The following is a 17,120-nucleotide window of genomic DNA, read 5'->3' on the forward strand; positions in this document are numbered from 1 at the left end:
AGGATGATAATAAATGAGATGAGAGGCTGAGTGAGAGGCTTTTGTCTGTTGGTTCTGTGGCTGGTTGGTTTTACGATGGGAAAGACCTGAGCATGTCCGATTAGAAAACACAGCTGAGTGGGAGAGGTGGCCTGTGCAGGACAGGACGGACAAAGCAACATTCCTGACAAGACAGCAGTAGTGAGGAAGGAGGGATCAGACTCCAATAGGAGTCAGGGCCTCTGTTTACTATGAAAGGAGGGTTTAAGGATTAAATATGTATAAGTACAGGCACATTTATACACTGGAAAAGATGAAGGTTCCTACATGATAGCTTCTATTTTCTCTATATAGGACAAGGTCTTCAGCTGGGGGGTGGAGTGAACTGAGTTTTCATATAATCCCTGTGAAGAACAGGACAAAGAAAAAGTCACAGAAACAGTACAACTGCTAGGCAATTCTGAGGCCCAGTTAAGGTATGTGATCATGAGATTACAGTGCAGTAAATCTGCCCTGCTGCCCTACAGATCACTCCCGCAGGTGGAGACTAATGAAAACATATTCTTTTTTGCACTGTTAATTTCCTCCTTACCCACCAGTGGGACCTGGAGCTGCCCCCTCCTCCCCTCCAGCTTCAGTTCCCAAACTGATTCATAAGTGGTATAGAAGTGGAGTTGCATTTATTCTACACTAAACATCTTATAACTAGGAACATCTAGAAAAGAATTAAAAGTTTCTAAAGACCCTGGAGCCAGTGTTTAAGGCCAAACTATTAACCGCTGATTGGGATAACCTGTCTTCGAAAAAACAACTTCCAACAAGTATTCAGAGTTATCACACTGGAGTTCCACTTCTAAGCAGAAACATGCAGAAACATACAGAAACAAGTAGTAAACTTCAAATTTTTACCTTGATGAGTGTGAATTACCACTTTCTTAAATTGGAAAGCACAAATATTCTTTTGTTTAAAAATCTTCACAGAATTCTAATTTCTCAGGTCAAAGTTCATGCGTATTTTTTGATTATGAGAACTCACTTATGTGCCGCTTCCCAGGCTTCCTCTTCTTTCACAATATCTCTCAGGATGTCTGAACTGGAACTAAAAGGATATACGTTAACATTGCCAGACAACAAAGACGGTATGGTTCAATCTACATAAAAGTCTAGAAAAGGTGAACTAACCTACAGTGACAGAAAGCAAACCAGCAGACCAGGTCACCTGTGAGGGGCCGGAGATGGGCAGGGAGGGGTTACAGAGCAGCACAAGGGACTCGGGCTGTGGGGGCGCTTTCCCAGCTGCACATGTTCGTCAAAACTCTTCCAAGTGTGTGCTTCAAATATTTGAAGTTTATTCTACTGTGATTTCCATAAAGCTATTTTTAAAAATCTTTATAGGTTAGCAATAATAATGAAAAAAAAAAAAAAAACCCAAATCTTAAGTAAATCCCTCAACATAACACCTGAATTCAAACGGTATAAAGTCACAGCCTTTTCAATTTCTCATGGTGGCCCAAGATCAAATCGTGTCTTAAAAACTGCTCTCTAGCAATGAGATTCCCAAGAGATGCTAAGTTCCTAAGTGGCTTATAATCCCTTTGTAAGCAAAGTAAAGTAAAATTTAATTAATTTGCACTGTGCTAAAAATGGAATTTGTTATAATGCAATCTGGCTTAAAGTGCTGTGTATGTCTGGCCTATCTGTGCAGAGCAAACAAAATTATAGAGGGCGTGTATTGTTTCTTTATAAGAAAGAACTGTTTTAAGGTTTTAACATCTTGTTCTTACCAAAATAAATTCCTACCAAATAAATATTTTAAAAAATATATGTGTGTATCAATATTGAAAAAGCATTTCTGTAGATATCCAAAGACAGAATGTCACGGGCCCTGCGAGGTCGACTCAGAAGCAGTGGTCACCACGGCAGCGTGGAAAAGGCGAAAACAGAGGACACACTGTCAGGTGCAGAATGACAGGCTTGGAAACACCGGCATCTATCATATTTCCAATGACACTCTAATACATAAAAAGAGCTTAGAAATTATAAAGACTTAAAGTGCCAAGGAATCATTCATAACTACTTCTGACAAATCACTTGAAAGCAATGTTTCCTATGATGCCTGGGAAAAAAGGCAGTTAACAGTCCAAAACTACAGTTCTGTACCAGAAGTTTTATTCAGAAGATTTCCGCCCGAACCCTGGGACTCCAGGGGCTCTTTGCAGGGCCCCTCTGCCTGAGGTCCGAGTGTGTGATGGCCCATGTGTGGGGGCTCCCATCACACCTCAAGTAGAGTGGCCCTCTGATATAGGTACACAATAGTCCTCAGGCTTTTCAGAATAAGAATTCTCATTTGGTGGTAGCAATACTTGTAGCATTTGTGGCTTGACAAAATACATAATGATAATGAAGCATTATAAAATCAGTAGTACTTTGAGTTTATCTTTTATTCATTATAGCAGCACGTGCACACATTTTCAAAACAGTAGTGCCTGCATTTGTGGACACGACGTCCACAGATGGTCTTTGCTATGCAATCATTCCTTCGGGCTCCGGGTGGGAACCCCTGACAAAGCCTATCAAAGGACCTAAGCCCCTACCACCCTCTCACACCCAGGACGGCCCACTGCTCACCAAGTGCTCCTGAAAACAAAAACGTTCATTTACCACCAGCCATCCTCACCTTAGGGCACACTGGCTTACAACAAGCTTTCCCATTAAACGGCTAAACGTACTTTTTATCAGCAGGGAAGAGGGAAAAGCAGGAGGCCTTAAGGAGATCCACAGCCAATTTCACCAACTTTATTATCTTCCTAAGAGAAAGACCCAAAGAGCCACTCACTAGGGAGGGCTTAGACCCACGGCCAACCCTACTCCCATGGAAGTGGTCTACACCTTTCCGATCCCAACCTTTGTTATTCTTACCTTGGTGATAAATCATTGCAACTTTATAAAGAAAACTGGAGCTCCTTTAATGTAACTCTTTCGTTCCCTCTCTCTACTCAAGTTATAGCGATACCCTCGTCCATTCTTTTTCTGGACAGAGCAACAATGTACAACCCGTGTGCTGTAAGAATTTTTAGAACATGCAGTACCTGTTTAGTAAGGGGCACTGACCTCTTTCGCCTCAGACTGTCAAAAAAATGACAATAGCCATTTGGTGTGAATAGATCAAAATTATACTTATTCTTTTTGGTCAGATAGGCAAGAAATACATCTTCTGGTCTGCTGCAGAGTTTTGGTTCGTTATGTGTGCCTGAGGTGAGAGAGGCTGAGAAACACCGGGAGTGGCAGCGGAAGTGCTCCTGGGCCTTTGCCTCAGTGCCCCCCCACACACCACCCCCACTGCCTTTTAGACAAGTTTTCCCAATTGTCCCTCCAGGAAATTTTAATGCCACAAATGTAATGTACATGTAAATATGTGTCGTACTTATACTGTGCTTTGTGCATAAAAAGAGTAAGATATTTTGGGCATCCCTGCCCCCAAGAACCAATTTCTACCCCCTAAGGGACAAAACTGCTCCTGTCGAAAACCCCTGAGTTAGAGGACTGGGACTAGCGGCTGGTCATGTGGCTCTGGGTCCTGGTAGGTATCACATTAACTAGAAAAATGAAGTCAGCTTCTTGCTGACACCTCCAAATGCACACATACTATTTTTGTAACAGGAAGGTTACAAAGCATCCCTACCATTCCAGCTAAGTAAGCAGAATGACCAAGCTTGTCAACTAACTTAGTAATCTGTGATCAATTTACCAAGCAGCCCTCAAATCACCAGTACAAATAACTGAATTGTTAAAGAAAAATATTTGCAGTACATTAATGACATAAATCTAAGAGGTTTTTGCTATGCAACCTCAGGAAAAACAGATGGTAGAGGAGGTCGGCAAAAACACACCTCAAAAGTTGCCTGCAACCCCCTCTTCCTCTGAGACTCCAGTCAGTGGCCCTGACCAGGCAGACCACACGGCTCCATGTGGCCTCAGTTCTCACTGCCCTGCCTTCTGCTCCAGCTCAGTTACTAACTGGAACAATAGCCAATCAGTAAAGTGACTGATACCCAGTTGAGGAGGTCTGGCCCTGGCCAGGTGGCTCTGTTGGTTGGAGCATCGTCCTGTAGACCAAAAGGTTACATACAGGTTTGATTCCTGGTCAGGGCCCATTCCTACGTTGTGGGATGGGTCCCACTCAGGGCGCGTACAGGAGGCAACCAACCCATGTTTCTCTCTCTTTCCCTCTACTTTCCTCTCTCCCTGAAATTAATAAAAACATATCCTCAAGTGAGAACTAAAATAAAAAGTTTGGGAGGTTTAAAGTTTACCTAAAATGAAATTCCAGGATTATCAGCTATATGTGCTGCTCCAACTCTAGCCACCACTGGGAAATGAAGTGTTGACACTAACACAATTACAAAAAGGAACTGCTTTATTACAATTACAAAAAGGAACCGTTTATTCCTTTTCAAAGTTGTGTACTTACTATATTCTACTTAGAAGCCACATTCCTGAAATTAAGTGAACAGTTTCACAAGTAGGATTTTACAGAGACTTGGGCCATGGGGGCATAATGGTCAGTGGTACTAAATTATCCCTCTCAGATCTCTTCCTTGTAAATAGAAGTAAGCAATATTTTTGAAGTCTTAGCCATTTTAATATGCTTTGGAGATAAAAATAACTTCTTTAACACACATACAAGACATCTAAAAGAATCCTCCGCAAGAGAAAATAATGACTCACTCTGGTCTACCTAGGGTCGAAGCATGCATAAATCTACACAGCAAAAGCTTTTAATTCTTGGGCAAAGAATGTTTTCAGAGTAAACTAGCTTCTCTATTTTGGTTTGGAACGTTCTGGCTTTAAGAAGCTGGATAAATATGAGGTCTGGTACATAAAAGTTATAGCTCCCTATGGAAGTTTATTCATATTGTGCTCCCTAAGCTATTATTATCCAGATTAAATACACATGAGAAAGCCTTATCAAAAAAAAAAAAAGAAAGAAAGAAAACAAGCAGAAATAACTTCTGGTTGGTATGGCTCAGTGGATTGAGTGAAAGCCTGCGAACCGAAGGGTTGCTGGTTCAATTCCCAGTCAGGGCACATGCCTGGATTGTAGGCCAGGTCCCCAGTAGTGGGTGTGCAAGAGGCAACCACACATTGATATTTCTTTCCCTCTTTAAAAATAAATAAATAAATAAATTTCTAAAAAAAAAGAAAAGAATCTCAAAGTCAATAAACCTTCCATCCTCTGTTCAGTAAGACTGTAGTAGGTCAACCACAATTAGAATTTCACACCATTTAGACCTTATTTTAAGCTCAAGGTTTCAGAAGCATAAGCTCAACTGGTTTTTGTTTGTTGGTAGATTGTTGGTCTTCCTAAAATACCAGCATTTCACCTCTGTCATTCTGACCAAAAGTGCGGCGCATCTTCTCAGGCAAAGGCAAACACTATTGTCACATAGCATCTATTGCATCTCATCTCATTCCATTAGTCCAGATTTTACCCACAAGGAGGAAGAGGAACACGCCAAATACTCTGGCAAAGGTATGGTTGGTAATACTGTCCGGAGGGAGAGAGCACTAGTTTTAGCTTCAAAGTTCAAGTTTCAGTCAGGTTTCTTTCACTTACAACTTTGGACAAGTTGCTTAATCTTCCCAAGTCTCAACAGTCTCACCTGTAAAGTCAGGATAACACACACGTGGTTCACACAGACACTTTTAAGGTTGGTCAACAGGACACACAGAATGTTCAGCATATAGACTGGCATATGGTGTTCGATAAGTGTCAGCTCCATTTCATAAAACACATTTCAGTCTGAATTACCTGAATAACTGCCTTAGCACTATGCTTCAGTTTGGCCTAGGAAACCTGGTCACTATTGAGCTCTATTTTAATCTTTGATTTCCACTGTTTCTATGACACCGGGGTGCAAATTCATCAGAACTTGTTATTTGTCCAGCATGGCAAGGACACAGGGTACTGTGGGGTAAGAAAAATGCAAACATCTGAGATAAAAATCCCGTGGATTAGAGATTACTTACAACTGAGATTTTTCTATTCTCTTGTAGTTACTCCCCATTCCTTCTCATAATTGTGGCATTATTTTGAATGTGGTTGAAAACAGCCAACCAAAAGAAAAAACTCCCTCAAGACAGTTCGCCGGAGCGGTGACGGCATGCGCACAATGCCCACCAGACGGTGGGACCTGAACAAATGTTGTGGTACCCACAAATCCCGCCTCAATTCCCCGTTAGTACTCCGTTCTGCAGAGCAAGCAAAAGTTTATACACCAAAATGTTAGCCGTAGGCTGACAATAACATACTAGGAAAGTAAACATCCTAGGTTCAAATAAAATCTCTCCATGACGACAGTGACAGAAATGACCACTCCATGAGCAACTACGTCCACAATTGTGATAATTGGCTTGCACACACTGCCTTTCCATCCTACAGGCACACCAGGTCTTACCCCCACCTGACAGATGAAGAGTGGCTTGGAGAAATTTAAAAACACAGGGGAGTAAATGTGAAACTCATCTTTCTACTACATCATGTTGCTTCGACCAGTGGTGGCAGAAAACACTATTAGGCCACCGAGTTAAGAACGCCACCTCCTGCAGTGCATTCGTCAGGGAGGTTCCATTGGACAGCGGCGTCACCAAGGCTCATGGGTAAAGCAAGGCTAGGAGTTTCCCTGCTCTCCACTAGATCTGGAAAAAAGATAAAATGAAGAAATCTTCAAACACGAGAACAGTACCAGGAAGAATTTGTTTATCAATACATGCTAAGTCCTTAAAAAGAGAGGAAACCAAAAGAACCAACTTAGTTTATATTCTTTCTGTTCACTAACAATATATGACCATCTCATTTGCTTTTTAGAATCACCCAGGGAGATTACAGGGCAACACAAACTATCATTATATGTTTCCTATGAGGAAACTGCAGCCCAGGGAAATTAACAAACAAACAAACAAGCACGAAGCCATGGCTGAACTGAACTCTCACAGTGGAACAAATAAGACTGTGTGGTGCACGAATCTAATGGACACATATCCATCTCAAGGACTCAATGTCATAGTATCTTAGGTAAAGACACACCTCAGATCAATGTCTTACTCATCCAAAGAACAGACATCATGTAACACACAGTTTAAGCTCTTCTGAAACCCCAAAAGATACTTTCTCTAAAAAATTCTGACAAAATTTCCCATATTTTGTCTAAAAAATGTCAACAAACAAAATTTACCACCTGAAACAAGATGCACCATTTAGCTTTCTGGAGTAACCTGAAGTTCATAAATGTTCCCAGACAAAAGGCTACATAATAAAATACAAAAAGGTCACGCATGTTAGCAGAAAAAGATTTTGTGGCAACATTAAATTCATTAAATGCCACATTTTAACAGTTAAAAATCCAAGTGTAGCCCTGGCTGGTGTGGCTCAGTGGACTGAGTGCCGGCCTGAGAACCAAAGGGTCACCCGTTTGATTCTCAGTCAGGGCACATGCCTGGGTTTCGGGCCAGGTCCCCAGTGTGGGGCATGAGAGAGGTAACCACACACTGATGTTTCTCTCCCTCTCTCTCCCCCTACCTCTCTATCTAAAAGCAAACAAACAAACAAATAAATAATCTTTTAAAAAGTCCAAGTGTAATATGTCAATGTTCCAAAAGCAATTATAAGGATTTTTTAAAATTACAAAGCTATCACTGAATTATAGAAAGATACTTACAACTTAGGTCACTGTTCAGTTACTCTGGTGTTTTCTTTAGATACTATTTTCTTTTCATTTGACCAGAAACATAATCTTATTTTGCAATTTTTCTAACAAATTAGATGTCCTCCCAATTACAAAATCCCATTAATATATGTGTCTCACCTTACTGCCTGCATCACCAAACTTTATTAACCAATTTACAACAATGACATTGATAAAGAAAGTGATGATTTCCAAAACCTTACTTTAAAGCGCCTCTTTTTGTGTGTAAAGTAGACTAACACATTTACATAGCTGAAAGTCAAAATGACCTAAAATGCAGTGCACCGAGAAGTCTCACTTCCCCCTCTGGCCCTGGCCAACCCGTCCCCCCTCATCTCCAACAAGTAATCACTTATTAATCACTTATTAGTTTGTTTATTCTTCTGGTGTTTCTTTGCACAAAACTAAATGCAAGTATACATCCTTTCCTCCCTTTTTAGAAAAATGAAGAAGAATGCTATGTATGCTGTTCTGAACTTTGGCCTTTTCACTTCCAAGCAGATCCTGGAAATCTCTCCATGTTAACAGAGAGATTTTCCTTTTTTGACAGTTGCACAGTATTTCATTGTGTGGATATACTGTAGTTTAACCAACCAGTGCCAGGTAATGAAAACGTGAGTAGGTTCCAGTCTTTTGCCGTTACAAACAATGACTCGATGAACAGCCCTGAGCACAGGTCATTTCTGCAGGTGTGCAGTGTAGGTGCATCTGTAGGACAAGCTCATGGGAATACCAGGTAAAAGGCAAAAACAACAGTGCTTTCGGCTGATCTCACTGGATTCCTCTCCTTAGGGACTGTACCATGTCGCACCGCAACCAGCACTAGATGAGTGTATTTCCCCACGGCCTTCCAGCAGAGTATATTAGCAAATGTTAAGATTTTTGCCAACCTCAACAGATGAGAAATGATGTAATTAGCATTTCTCTTTCATCAAACAGGTATGACTTTTGCCCATTTTTCTAGTGGGTTTGTGGGTCCTTTCCTTCTCAGTCTCCAGGTGTGCAAAATGAGTATCTATTCTTGAATGTTTTTTAAAAGGTTCTATTAAATGCTATAAAGGATAAGAAAATACATTAGCATGTCTTCTTTCATTGTCAGATATTTTCACTAGCGTATCTGAAACTTAACCTTTTTTTAAAGATATATATTGAAATTTTTCTCAGTGGATCAAAAAGAATTCCAAAGAAGCATCTATTACATGTATCTTAACTTTAATTCTGATAGCAATCCAAAGTCAGATTTGTCTGATTTCCTTCTAGTACCCCACACTGCCCCCTGTAACCAATGTGGGAACCGTGGCTAACCCCAATTAGCTGCCTAGTCTGAGCTGTACACCAGCAATTAACATGAAAACGAACACCTATTTATCTGACTTTATCACCAGACTAATCTCATTTAAAATTCTTGACCACAAATCTCAAATGGGCAACGCTTGCTACCAGAGGATCCTACAACACTTATCTGGCATGTTCCCTCTCTCACTCGCAAAGACTTTCTCAAATTGCCTACCCGCCATCCCAGCCCGCTCTCTACTGGTAAACTGGCCTCACCTCCGTTAAGAAAATGAAAGCAGCCAGGCAGGACCACCATTCACCCAGTTGCTGAAGCCAAAAATTTAGGATTCATCCTTGATGTTGAGCTTTTCCTTGCTTATCATATCCAAGACATCTTCAAGTTCTGCCAATCCTACCTCCAAAATACATGCCCCCCATTTCTATCTTCACTGCTATTATTGTGATCCACTCCGCCATACACCCTGGAAGAGATCGTCACAAAAACCTTACTGGTCTCCCCACTTCCACTCTCAAATCACCTCTAGCCTCCATCCATTTTTCACGGCATCTAAGGTCATTCTTTTAAAACATACAAACAAGACCATACTGAATTGGATTAATATTGATGTCAACTGATCCCCAAGTTGGTCTATAAATTCTATGTAATTGCAACCAAAACTCTAGCAAACTTTTTTTTCTTAAGCAATTGGCAAGTTGATTTTCAGGTTTACATGGAGATACAAAAGACCTAGAACAGCCAAAGAGTTCTGAAGCCCACAGCAGGAGCCTCTGGCCTCCAGCATCGCCTCTTTCTGACACGCAAACACTATGATTTTCTGTGTGCCAGGAAAAGGGTTGGGAACCGCTGTATTACAGAGAAGCATACCTTTTAGGCCAATCACTTTAAATCCTTATAAAAAGTGAAGAAAAGTACTGTGGGTTGTTTTCTTAAGGAAGAGAAATACAAAGACATTAGGTGAATTTAGAGAGATAATTAAAACATCTGTGCTTATGTTTAACTTACACATTGGAAAAACAAAAGAAGGCATCAACTCTGAGAGTCTAATTAAAAAAAATTATTTTAATTAGCAAAACTTCCACTGCTAAAACTAGGTACAAAATTAAATTCTCAAGTTAAATGGGCAGGGAGACAAAGTCACGATGCTTCATTTTGTTTTGCTTTTTAGACTGTCGGCAATGTAAATAATTGAAAAATAAAACCCAACTACTAAAAGATAACAAAATCATTAACAGGTTATAACATGGAGCCCATGAAAAGAAACAAATTAAAGGACAAGAAAACCTCAGGGATGGAAATTCCTTCTACCACTGAAGAAGCCTTCACTTGATCACACATTTCTTCCATAACAGGGACTGGGAGCGGGGCAGGTAGCTCATGAAGAGATCAGCGTGTCTTCTGCACGAGCAGGCCAGCTTCTACACAGCTCGCCCAGCTGCCCCTGCTGAGAACACACGTTCAGCTCTGCACATGTGGGGTGCCTGGCCAATACCAGCCATCCAAACCAGGGAAACCCAGTATCTAGTCCAAGCTCAGGCCATAAAATTCCAGTCTTATGATGTTCAAGGGGGGAAAGAATTTTAAAACCACCTTATCTTGCTGGATTTTAGGCAGTGGACACTGAACTTCTCTGTGATTGTCTCCACATAAAATGAAGGGTTTGTCTAAATGACCTAGGGTATGAGAAATAATTATTGCTCCCAACTTATATTTGCCCCAGCTTTTAATTGTCTGATACGTATTTTTGAATTTTCATTCATACTGTTACCCATACAGGTAATAAATGGCTAATAAAATGTACTTACTAGGGCAAGAAAAGCATACCTAAGCACACATCAATGAAAGCTTAAAGGCTTCTACAACCAACTTCTACAAAATCACCTAAAAAAAAAAATCCAGATAGGCCTCTGCAGCTGAGGCCTATCACGCTTTAACGCCTGAATCTCTGAGGCACAAGAACAATGTGTACCACTTACGTGGCAGATCAACCGGAGTGTGCAGTGTCAGCAACTTCATATGCACCCATGCTCCAGAGTGTGACCAGCTGTGTGGGAGTGAAGGGAACGGAGAAGGCGTGCACATTAGCACTGTTTGTCCTTCTGGCAAGGCAACCATAAGATGCAGCACCTAGACCCAGGCATTCTGGAGGGCAACACGGGTGCCATCAACAACGATGCCAAGACAAGAAATGGAAACCAGCTTATCTCAGGGAAACCGAAACAAATAGTCATTCTATGTCTAACTGATATTTTGAACAACTCCATTAAAATGCTCCTAATAAAGGAAACAATGGTGCCCAATACAAAATTTCTGATGTAACTCACATTACGATGGGGAAGAACATGGGCTAAGATTTATTGGTTTCAACTCTATCCACTGAATGACTTAAAATAAGTTACATTAGCCCTCTGGGCCTCCATTTCCCTACCTGTGACATGAAGCTACCATATTTAGCGACTTCCTGAAGTACCTTCTAACTTGAAAATGTTTTTATTTCATCCTAATGTGCCTTTTTCCCAGGTTCCAAGTTAGGTCTCTGAGGAGCCTTCATAACACCTGTTCCTCTGATTGAAAATCAAAAGTAGTGGAGTTCCACCCAAGATGGAGGCATAGGCAGAAACACTTCACTTCCTCACACAACCAAAAAAAGGATAACAAACAATTTAAAAACAGTAAATAACCAGAACTGCCAGAAAATCAAACTGAATGGAACTCTGACAACCAAGGAGATAAAGAAACATCCATCCAGACCAATAGGAGGGGCAGAGAGGACCTGCCGCAAGGCAGTGGACTGCACAGGTGAGGCAGGAGCTGGCTGACTAGAAAACTAAAGACTCAAAACCTCTCACTGTAAAATCCTGTGGGGGTTGCAAAGGCAGGAGAAACTCCCAGTCTCACAGAAGAGTTCATTGGAAAGGGGGGCTAATGCGGAGTGAGCAAGCAGTATGGCTCCCTCTCTGACCCCTCCCCCACCAACAGCGCCACAATGCAGCAAAGAGGCTTGCCTCACCCAGGTGCATACCTAAGGCTCTGCCCCTTCCAACATACCAGGTGCACTGAGACAAAGAAATATGGCCCAAATGAAAGAACAGAGCAAAACTCCAGAAAAAGAGCTAAGCAACAGGGAGACAGACAACCTATCTGATGCAGAGCTTAAAACACACACAGGAATCAACCAATGAATACATAAATAAGCAGAACAACAAATCTCTCTGTCTCTCTCCATCCCCCACCCACTACAATACGTAAAAACTTCAAAAATAAAATAAAATAAAAGGGGAAAACACAGTTTGTAAAATTCAACCATAAGCAAGTATTACCATGTCATGTCAATCAAACTATCAACACTAGTCTTCGTACCCGAACCTCAGGTGACGATCAGACATGGCTACAAGCCACGACATGAAGATACCATTTGGAAAGTAAGGAGCCTGAATGGAACTTCCAAATTCTATAAGCACTTTAGATACACAAGTAATAATCCACTATGGAATTCTAAAACTCTTTCCTGATAAAGAAAATCGAAGGGCTCAAAGTAATTGTACAGAGGATCTTTACATCATGGCAGTCCATGAACTTAGTAAAACCAAAAACTTTTGCCACCTAGGATTGACTCACAATGTCGAAAAATGAAGAATTATAAAACAACAACCAAAAGCTATTATAAGGATCATTAGATTACCCAACAGAAAGCATAAAAAAACTCCAAAGTTGCCAACATGAACTGCCTGAGAGAAAAAGAAAACATTATTTAACAGCAAATATTCTTTGGCAATAATACTAGAGAAAAGACAAAACTATTTGTACTTTCACATTGTTCTTGGAGGATCACTGTTCAAATTGCTTTTGCAACTCTACAGTCACTACTAAGAACATGCTGACTGGCGAGAACGAGGAGTACTGTGCAATGGATTGTCTCCTAGGATGAAACGTAAAGGCTGTGTCACAACCTCTGAGGTGAAACCGTTCTATAAAACAGTAGAAATATTACCACAAAAAAGCAATACTGATTTGAAAAATAAGACAACAGGGAGGAAAACAGAATTCTTCTCTCATGTTGTATTTTTTAATTAAATTTTAATATGTATAAGACAATGCATTTTATAGAATGCATTAAAACAGGGTTTATTAATTAATCTATGTAACTAAATTAACATCTAATATTAAATTAAAAAATACTTAATAAGTAAATTTACTACAACCCAGAAATAGTGTCCAATGTGCCACTTAAGAAAATAGCATTTTGATGACTTTGGTTTTCCAATATTCAACACATTCTTTAAATATTTTCACACCATGTCCCTCTTTATTATAATGTAATATGCTTTTTTAAAAAATAAAGTTATTTTAGAATAAAATTAAAATGCAGGAAAATGGCGAAGATAGTAAAGAAGGTTCCCAATGCCCCACACCTATTTACTTATATTGTTAACATCCCAATCAGACTAATGTCCAATGCATTAATTATAACCAATGAAGCAACAATAATATATTATTAACTAAATGTCACACTTCATTTGCATTTCTTCAGTATTCACTTAATGTCCTTTTTCTGTCCCAGAATCCCATCAAGGATACATTGCATTTAGTTGTCACATTTCCTTAGGACCCTCTAGACTGTAAGAGTTTCTCAGACACCCCTTGTTTTGACAACCTTGATAGTTTCTATCAAAGTGCTAGTCAGGCATTTTGTAGAGTGGCCCTCAGTGGAGTCTGATGTTTTCTCACCGCTGGACTGAGGTCACCGAGTTCGGGGAGGAAGACCACAGAGGTGAAGTGCGACTCCCATCACCGTGCACCAGGAAAGCATGCTGTCAACACGGCACTGCTGTTACCATTACTTCCTGGCTAAGGCAGTGGCTGTTAGTCAGGAGTTTGTTTTCTCCTCTTCTCCATTCCTTTCCCTTTCCCCCTCCTGTCTATCTCTCCTACTTTTTCTAGCACTTCTTGCTTCCTGCCCCAGCCATGGAATCAGCCACTTCTGCGAGAAGCACTGGTTCCTTACACTGGAGAATGCCGTCAGAAACCAAGATCAGTGCACTGCTTGGCCCCGGCAGCTCACAGAGCGAGGACACACATGTATGTACCTGGCTAACTTATTATATGCACAGATCTATCAGTATTTCTGTATGTATCCACCTCAATCTATATTAAGATAAACATCAGTTCATATGAAGGTCTCCAGTTCGAATCTAGTAACAGATGAATACTTTTTGCCTTACTTTACTTGCAATCTCCCACTCCAGCAGCGAGGAACTGATTCTCATTTACCAGACAGGGCACATCACGAACATAACAGAAAAAATCATGCTAAGCTGCTGCAGATGTATAGGAATATAGAAAAGTCACCTGAAACAAGTCCATGAGAAACTTCAGCAAATACATATTAGAGGAATATTTAAGGTCCATACATCAGTACAAACCAAACAGTACAGATAAGTGCACTTCAAAATACTCCTTTCTAATTCTTAAGCAAAAGTAACAATTCTGCGTAAAAAATTTTTTAAAAAATAATTATCATTAGAGGAACAAGTATGAAAGACACAGGGATGAGGACTGGGGGGGGAGGAAATGGGAGGGAGGTGGGGAGACGGGGCGGGGGGAGCTGGGATGGGAGAAATAGGCAAAAAACTGTACTTGAAAAATAACTAAATAAAATTTTAAAAAATAATAATAATTATCATTAGATGTGCCAAATAGAAGGCTGGCTTTTTCCCCCCCCTGAATAATGTCCAAGGAGGGTCAAAAGTCACACACACTGGGAACTATTAATAAGGTCCTTCTCTAAGGAGATCTGGTCTAAAAAAAGACCAGCAGGTGTTTTCTGCCACCCACAACACAGTATCTCCAGAAGTGGGTGGTATGTCCACACCCACCACATGGCCCATTAACAGTGCTCCAATCTCTGTTAAGGAGACACAAAGCAGGGTAATAAAAACATATACTTGGCAATGGAAGAACTATGGGTAGTTCTCTGCTTGTGATTTTCTGCCTAAGGCCAAGATATTGTTATTTGATAAGTTGATAAACTTCAGTTTGATGAGGAATTATTTCGCACTTTGGTTTATTATCACAAAAGATGAAAAAGTAAACTGCTCCTCACCAAAAAGCACATTTTTGTCCACCAGTTTGTAGATGCATTTTTGTCTTAGAGCTTTCTGGATACTCTGTCCCCTTCTCCCCTCACCCCACACCCAACATCTGCTTGCCTATCACTTCTTCAACAGCTCCAGGCATCCTTATCTTTTCCTTTCCTAGAAGTGACAAGCCAGCCTGCTGGGTAGCAGGTGCACAGAGGGGCAAAGAGTTCTGGAACCCCCACATACATTCCTATGTTCTCTTGAGCAAGAGAGACAGGCAAAAACCTACAGCACTCCACATGTGTTAATAAAGCATATGGAAAACCCAACCATTTTCCTGTCTTCAGTTGGAATCGCTGCCTTGGCAGATCCCTTTGGTACCCTACCCCTATGCCCTTGCCCTTGGCACCTCAGTGTATCAAACTTGACTTCCAACTGCAGTGCCTTTGCCTGAGGTGTCCTCTTGCTGCTCGAGTCTGCTGTTGCCAGCATGGGAGGCTGGAAGCAGCAGATAGCAGCCCCCAACCAAATGGCTGGTCCCTTTGCCCCATGACCCTTGGGTGGAATAATTCAGGTGAGTGTTTTAAACCAGCCCCCAATTCCCAGATGAATTAAACTCCAGTTGCTCAAAGTGACATCTGATTTGAAAACATGCCCCTGTAAATGCTGGGCATTCTTTTTCCTGCCTCACTTCCTCACTCCCTGACATGGTTTATTCACCTTCCAAATTAACCATTTCCACTCAAATTCCTGACTTGGGGACTTACCTTGAGGGGTCTAAGGAAACCAATCCATTTCAAGAATTGCATATTTTGACTCTTTCAAAAATGTTAAGAGCAAGCCAGCTTGGCCATAGCATCACTATCAGCCAGGAGAATGAACTTGGGCCCTGAGGTTCAAAACAGAGCTAGACCTGGGTTCCAACCCTTGTACTGCCGCATCCCATGCAACTTATTCACTGCTTTGACCTTTTGTTTCCGCCTTTCTAAAATGGGTTTGCCTGTGGACTGACCAACATAACCCATGCAACACCCTTAGCACTCCAACAGCATTTGAAGAAAACACACACCACACTGCCTGCAATAATAAGACTTTACCATCCACCATTTCATCAATATAACTTTACCAATCCAGCAGACTCTTGTCCAGAAAGGTAACTGTTAAGTCAGAAACTTCCTACCAGAGCCACTGGATTTTCAGGAGAAAGCATCAGAGACATGCCCACAAGACTCTTTGAACCCCTCATCTCAAAACCCATCTCACAGTATCCACTGATTCTGAACTACAAGGCTTACCCAATGCTAACCAAGACCAGCATTGAAAGACCTGTCTGAAACCAAACTTCAAAATCTCAATACACATCTCAACTTTGCTCTTTCGGCTCTAAGAGGCTACTCTGATGATAAAGGTAGTGTTTCCCCATCTTCTCACTAAGCTATGCATTCGGCTTGGTCTTATCAACAGGCTGATGGTACCGGTACCTCGATACTCCTTAGGTGAATGTAACCATGGCACCTTTTCCCTTAAGATCTCCCCATCATTCTTCTATTTTCTCAGAATTTCAGAAAGGCTAGAATTTAACTACTTAAATTTCCCAACAAATGGTAATCATGATTTCTTCACATTTTTGTCCTGTGCCCTCTTGCTCTTAAGAATTCTGGAGAGAGCACATCCAAAGCTGCTACAAGTGAAGAAAAAGTTGTACAAAAACATATTAAACTCATGGCCCATGGTTAACTAGTCTTTCTGTCCAAGTGCCCTGCGCTCTGTGCTTGTGCTTATACCAGACTTCCTACACAGAGTCGGGGCTGCGAACTCAGCAGGCCAGGAACAGTGAAAAGTTAAAATGTATTCATTCACACCTTATCTGACGCAGGTTCCTTTATGACCAACCCCTGGCATCTATGAGAAGGTTCACGGTTACCAAGCAGTGAGACTGTCTGGTCTCTGTGAACGCTGAAATCCCAGTCCCCACTGCATGAGTCCAGGCACTCTCACACCACAGCGGGATAACCACGCTGG

The 17,120-nt window shown here is 41.1% G+C and overlaps 1 protein-coding gene across 3 annotated transcripts in view; it reads right to left on the reverse strand.

Annotated features, from left to right (window-relative positions):
* RAD18 (RAD18 E3 ubiquitin protein ligase) overlaps nucleotides 1-17,120 on the reverse strand; it is a 116,330-nt gene that overhangs the window by 14,573 nt on the left and 84,637 nt on the right. The window contains exon 12 of one of the 3 annotated variants that reach the window (XM_037134676.2): nucleotides 1,016-1,078. The exons of 1 other annotated variant lie outside the window; for it this stretch is intronic. In XM_037134676.2, coding sequence (XP_036990571.2) covers nucleotides 1,016-1,078 — 63 coding nt within the window. One more of the 3 variants, XM_053669311.1, reaches the window with a different exon arrangement.

The sequence above is a fragment of the Artibeus jamaicensis genome, unplaced genomic scaffold (genome assembly GCF_021234435.1).
Source record: "Artibeus jamaicensis isolate MK-2021 breed Jamaican fruit bat unplaced genomic scaffold, CSHL_Jam_final contig_519, whole genome shotgun sequence".
NCBI classification, from domain to species: Eukaryota; Metazoa; Chordata; class Mammalia; order Chiroptera; family Phyllostomidae; genus Artibeus; species Artibeus jamaicensis.